The 7,054-nt window shown below is 37.7% G+C and overlaps 1 protein-coding gene across 1 annotated transcript in view; it reads right to left on the bottom strand.

Annotated features, from left to right (window-relative positions):
* CUNH9orf85 (chromosome unknown C9orf85 homolog) overlaps positions 1-7,054 on the bottom strand; it is an 81,435-nt gene that overhangs the window by 18,030 nt on the left and 56,351 nt on the right. The window contains exon 2 of the mRNA XM_027773435.1: positions 2,601-2,707. Coding sequence (XP_027629236.1) covers positions 2,601-2,707 — 107 coding nt within the window. The remainder of the gene's footprint in view (positions 1-2,600; positions 2,708-7,054) is intronic.

Below are 7,054 nucleotides of genomic sequence, written 5' to 3'. Positions count from 1 at the left end.
TATATTAAAAATTCCTCCAAAAAAAAAAAAAAAAAAGAAGCATCCTATGCAAAATAAATCACCACAATTAGAATACTCAGTAATAACTCACAAGTGAATGATTACTCCATAGCTTTAGCTTTATATTTGCAAGAAGGCTCACATAATTTTTCAGTAGAAATAAACACAGAAACTATATTTTATTATTTAGACTGATGTTTGAAAGTTCAAGTAAAATTTCTCCCATAAAGGAAGAGGAATGCATTCAAGAAAGATACAACTACTAAATAGCTAAATGGAAAATAAAGCAACAATGAGCAAATATGCTTTAAATACCACTATAAAGAACATTAAATTAAAACTCATAATGTAGGGACTAGCAGATGGTGTAATGATTACATCGTTGGAGTACCACATGGTCAACTGCAGATTGAATCCTGGACCCAGCAGCTTAAAACTCATACCAGGCGCGTATGTGTGTCTGCCCAGGATCCCGAGAGGAGAACGGAGTAGAAGGCATTGCAGCATGGCCAAACCCCCCAGGGGGTGGTTTCTGTCTCTGTCTCTCCAGAACAACAACAACAAAAACTCTCAATGTAAAAAGAATCATGTTTTATTTAAAGTGGTCTCTTTTCTCTTTCACGTAGTAATTATGCTCCAATTTTGAGTATTGCCCTTGCTAATCTAAGGGAGAAGTACAGAAAATATAAAGGCTGATACAAGAGAATTCAAGAATTATATTAATAGAAGCATTAGAAATAAAGGAATATAAAATAAAGTCCAGTATCTTTTCATTTATTTTTTATTACCAGAGGGTGTGTGTGCTCATCAGAGAAAGAGAATCCCCACTCCCCGATGAGGCATGGTCATGCCACAATCCTTTTTCTTCCTTTCTACATCCTGCCAGAATTTTGAGAATACTCACACACACACACTGGGTTTACTTTTCAAGCTACCAGGGGCTGAGATTAACACCATGGTCAGCCATGTAGGTTTGAGCCTCTATAAGGAGTGCTTAACTACTATTCTCTGGGGCTAGCTCTATCTGCATGTGTGTGTGTGTGTGTGTGTGTGTGTGCCCAAAATCCTGAAAGGAAGAAGAGAAGAGACAACTGTATGACTACTTACCAATCGGGTTACTTTCTCACTTTCCCTCTCACTCTCTTTTTCTCTGTGTCTCTTAAACAAGTGCACATACCCTCAGAGGAGAAAAAAGGATTGGTGTAGATAACCTATGATTAATATTGCATTATTATTTTGTCAGTGGAAGAAATAATTGTGGCAAATAAAACTGTCTCTTCTCTGTCTTAACCTACCTTTCATAAACAAGGTTCTATAAAAATGATGCATTATTAAAAAAGAGACATGTAGACCAGTAAAACAGATAGAGAATCCAGAAAATAACCCCTAAATCATACAGTCAACCAACGGATCTTTGACAAAGGGCACAAGAGAATGCAGTGAAGAAAAAAAAAGTTTTTTCAACAAATGGTGCTGGAAAAAAAAAAAAGGATATCCAACTATATAAAAATCAAAGTGGACTGCTATCTCTTACCATTAACAAAAACCAACTCAAATGGATCAAAGATTTAAATGTAAATCCTCAAACTATAAAGCTACTGATAGAAAACACAGGGGACACTATTGAAGACATTGGTGTAGGAAATGATTTCTTTTTTTTCCTTTGGAGAGGTTTTTGCTATAGGGCGCATGTGCTCACCAGAAAGACAGAGAGAAAGCAAGTGAGAAATCACCCCCCAGAGGGGATGGTCAAGCCGCAATCCCTTCTCCTCCATTCTCCTCTTGGGATCTTGGGCACACACGCACACAGGCCCGGTGTGAGTTTAAGCCACCGGGTCCGGGACTTGACTTGAATCACGGTCGACTACATGGAAGTCCAGTGACATAGCCATTACACCAACTGCTGGTACCATTTTCTCATTTTCTTCTTCAATTCTATTTTTTTTTTTTTTGCAATGATTTCTTACATAAGACCCCTAAAGCACAGGCAATAATCGCAAAAATAGACAAGTGAGACTTCATCAACTATGCTTTCTGCAAAGCAAAGAAAATGATAAATGGAGTAAGGAGACAACCCACAGAACTGAAGAAAGTATTTTTAAGCTGTGTATCAGATAAGGGATTGATAAACAGACTATACAAAGAACTCAAGTAGTTCACCCACCAAATAATAATAACAACAATAATAATAATTCAATTTAAAAATAGGCAAATGACATGGAATCAACCTAAGTGCCCAAGAACTGATGACTGGGTTGAAAAACTGGGGCACTTAACAGATTCAAGAATGTAAAATTCTCTACTGATAATGATGTACATAGTAATATCCTTGATTTGAGTGTCAAAAATAAATTACCAATTAATTTTTAAAATAGTGCATTATTAGAAGAAAATAGAAGGGAATGATGTATGTACTTTTTAAAAAAATTTGTATGCCTTTGCAAACCAAGATTCAACATGCAAAATGAAATTCTACACGGGAGATAGGAATTTTTTATTTATTTGTCTTTCATTTATTTATATATAATTTTGGAAATCAAGAGTTACAATAATAAACTATGATATTAACATATATGTCACTATTAGGAAACTTCACTCACCATTTTTTTGGTTTTGATAATGGTTTGTATTTGCTGTATTTCACACGCCATTCAAGAACTTCTTTACAGTGCTGACATACTCCATCATGAAGTTTTGCATTAATTTTCTTAAAAACAAATAGAAAAATATTTTGAGAATTTCACCTATAAGCCAGCATTGTAAACTCCACAAGAAGATACAAATGCTCTTCAAAAATAAGAGCTAACAGTAATCTGAATACCATTTTATGATATATTTTGTATTTGTATATACAGCATTTAAATTGGTTCTTTCCAAAAACGATTATTCTTGACCGGTATAGCCCTGAATCATCTAGGAAACTTTTAAATCTCCTGGCAGAATATGTCTAGATATACTGACTTAGATCTAGGTATGTAGATATACAGTTTTTTCAGTATTCATGATAGAAGATGTGAGTATGCACATGAGATTATGAAGGAGAGAGAAAGTACTCTCCCCACAGTCTGGCCATGTCATGATCCTCTTTCTCCAATCCTCTAGCCCATTCAATCTTGGGCATTCCACATGTGTCAGACATGTTTCAGTTGACTGGGCTGGGGACGCAAATCACAGCCACCATGTGGAATCTGGCTCCTCTTCGGTAACATGTTATTGCTGCACCACTGAGCTGGCCCTTGCAGGTGTATTTTGAGAAAGTCTTCAATGATTTGATGCTACATGTGCTAAAATTCAAACTGTATAGTTAATATATGTGCATTTTAATGCATGTAAATTACAATTCAATTAAAACACAATAATAAACAAGAAAACCTAGTTCATATGTTAAGATCATTGTTTCAACTGTTTAATTTAGAAATTAGATAGTCCTGAATTGTCAGCCTTCAGGTAAGAGCAGGGACTAGCAACTGAAAAGAAGGATGCCCTGGAAAAGTACTGGATGCAGGAAGGCATGCCCTTAGGCAATTCAATCTTTTGTATTCACAGGTAAGGAAAAATGTTGTAGAAAACTTCCCCCAGTGACCTGGTTTCATCAAAATGGAAAAAAATATATATGTGCATGTGAATTTCTATAGTAGGAAAAATACTTTATGAGGGTAAACCAAATTCATTATAATTTGAGAAGATGAGAAAATTTTAAATGTGGGATGTAGTCTCTGTTTTGTATTTCATAATGTTAATTTGATTCAGGATCTATACTCCATGAGAAGACTTCAAACGGTACATGAAAAACTGGAATGAGAATATGAATTTATCTTAATGCAAAAAAAGAACTGAAATTCATGCATAGCACTTTCATAATCCCTTTCTGTGAAGTTTTGAAGACCCTCTCATATTTTTTTGGAGTACTCAAAGAATTCTCTAAATTCTTTTGGCTATGGAAGATCAATCTTTGCCTATTGTTGGATAATGAGCAGACAACATTTTAAATTTTGTTTCCTTTTCAAGTTTCTCAAGGGGAGAAACACATCACTAAGATTAGATTCTTTGGAAGGCTATTTGATAGTAAGTGAAAAGCACGATATTTAGACAAGATCATCTGAAAGAAAACCAAACTTTTGAACAGTGCTTGATATTCTTTTTTTTTTTTTTTTGGAGAGGTTTTCGCTATAGGGTGCCTGCGCTCGCCAGACAGACAGACAGAGACAGAGAGACAGAAAGCGAGAAATCACCCCCCCCGGGGGGGGGGATGGCCACGCCACAATCCCTTCTCCTCCATTCTCCTCTCGGGATCTTGGGCATGCACACACATGCGCCCAGCATGAGTTTAAGCTACCAGGTCCAGGACTTGAACCACGGTCGACTACATGGGAGTCCAGCAACATAGCCATTATGCCAACTGCTGGTCCCAGCAGGGCTTGATATTCTTGAAAGTTCTACACAAGGAGGTAATATAACTTGAAGAAACATTTATTCAAAGAGAAAATATTTCAGGAGTACCTTAAACACCATAAATTAAGCTGTAAATAAATTATGTTAGAGTTTAACTCTGTAGTGAGAAACCTAATTCTGTTACTTATGAATTGTGTATGGGTGCATTCCTTTTTTCCTGACACAGATGGAGGATCTCTGGAAAATAAGCTGTAGATGACATTACATTCCCTTCTAAGTGGTCCACTAACTTGCCAGATGGAAGGAACCTGCACACCAATCTGCTCTTCTCAATCCTGGCACTTACTTTACCCGCAGAGGGCAGACTAAGAAATGCAGAACTCAAGTTCACATTTTGCAATTTGTACTCACTGCCCTCTGCTACCTAGAATATCTCACTAAAAACATTATTTTAGGGACCAGCAGATGGCATAATGGTTAAGGTGCTGGACTCTCATATGGCTGACTGTGTGTTTAAGTCTCAGATCCAGTGGCTTGAAAATCACGCCATGTGTGAGCGCATGGCAAAAATACCAAGAGAATGAAGGAGAAAGGATTGTGGCGTGGCCATCCCCCTGGGGGGTAATTTGCCACTTTCCCTCTCTCTGTCTCAGTAAAGCACATGCGCCCTGTGACAAAAATCTAAAAAACAAAACAAAACAAAACAAAGCATAATTTAGTTTACATTTCCTTAACTCTAACAATAAATGGAAAAAATGAATGACTTTAAACTATGATTACAATAGGAATGTGGTAGAAACTGTCTACTTGGAATAATCTTAGAACACAGAATATTTTATTACCTGTACTTTTATTACATATAACACACTCTGCTTGTGAACTAGGAAACATGATTTGGTTTCTTGTTTATTTCTGTATTCAATTTCTGATTAGTCCATCTTGATTTACAAAGCTGTGCATAGTTGGAAACTGGTTTCTTCAGGGTGGATCAACAGTAGAACAAAACAGGTCTTTGTGGGAACTTGTCCTGTGAGTGACGCGTGAAGCAGTATAAATGGAGACGTTGTACGCAGAGTTCTCATGACTAACAGGCACTACTCTGAAACTAAACTTGATTTTTATGTTAAGAAATGAGTGAGGGTAAGGATCAGAATGAATAGTACTTTCACTTAAAACTAGGTGTAGAAAGAAAAAAAATACACCTGTTTTACCATATTTTGGCAAACTGTGAATTCCAGAGATGTGAGCAAAGAAAGCTAAATCCTAGTTCTGGAATTGTTTTGCCTGGGGCAAAGGAGACACAAAGGCAATCTTAATTTACTGGCATCTGTATTTACATCTAACCTTGTTTCTGTGATTTCTTAGTATAGTTCTCATGGTAGAAGGTCATAGGTTATTAAGGTTAAAATTTAAGTGTACCCAAATATAAAATCAAAATATAGACTTAGACATAAAAAAGCCTTTAAAGATCATTTAGTTGAACAGTGGCTTTCCAGATATTTATAAAGAAAAAGAAAATCTTCAGTGAAAGAAAACCTTATTGGGAACCAGCAGTTAGTGTAATGGCTATGTCGCTGGACTCCCACGTAGTCGACTGCGGTTCGCGTCCCGGACCCGGTGGCTTAAAACTCATGCCGGGCGCATGTGCGTGCGTGCCCAAGATCCCCAGAGGAGAATGGAGGAGAAGGGACTGCGGCATGACCATCCCCCCTGGGGGGTGATTTCTCGCTTTCTGTCTCTATGTCTCTCTCTGTCTGTCTGGCGAGCGCAAGCGCCCTATAGCGAAAATCTCTCCAAAAAAAAAGAAAGAAAACCTTATTGTTCAAATGAATACTTCTTTAAAAAGTTAGAATAAACTTAAGAAACATTAGAAGAGACACGTCTACTTAATGTGTAAATAATATCTTAAAATATTTTAGCCATCATTAATTCATACAACATATATTTTAGGGTAGATGTTGCTTTTCCTGCTTTAAGCATTCTGTCAGATAAATACATCTTTTGTAAGATAACACAGCAATCCAAACAGAAGTTGGGTGAAAACTTCAACTCCCAAGAAGGCAGCCCATAGCCAATTGTTTTTTTGGGGGGGGTGGGGGGAGGTTTTCGCTATAGGGCGTGTGTGCTTGCCAGACAGACAGAGAGAGACAGAGACAGAAAGTGAGAAATCACCCCCAGGGGGGATGGTCACGCCGCAATCCCTTTTCCTCTATTCACCTCTCGAGATCTTGGGTACGCATGCACACGCGCCCGGCGTGAGTTTTAAGCCACCAGGTCTAGGAGCGAACCACGGTCGACTATGTGGGAGTCCAACAACATAGTCATTACGCTAACTGCTGGTTCCCCTGATTGTAAATACAACATCTGTATCAACTGCTGATGCTGAAAAATATTTTATGAACTATAAAGTATCATTGGGCCAGCAGGTGGCATGGAGGTTAAGGTGCTAGATCCCACATGGCAGATTCTGCATTTCAAGTTCCAGACTTGGTGGCTTGAAAATTATACAGGGTGATGGCGTGTATACACCCAAGACCCTGAGGAGAGAATGGAGAGAGGATAATGGCATGACCTTTCCCCATGGGGGTGTAATTTGTCACTTTCTCTCTATCTGGAAAGCACATGTGCCCTGCAGCAAAAACTAAATATATACTATATATAT

This window comes from Tupaia chinensis, unplaced genomic scaffold (genome assembly GCF_000334495.1).
Source record: "Tupaia chinensis unplaced genomic scaffold, TupChi_1.0 Scaffold000354_1, whole genome shotgun sequence".
Classification (NCBI taxonomy): domain Eukaryota; kingdom Metazoa; phylum Chordata; class Mammalia; order Scandentia; family Tupaiidae; genus Tupaia; species Tupaia belangeri.
This window is presented reverse-complemented; position numbering and strand designations above follow the sequence as displayed.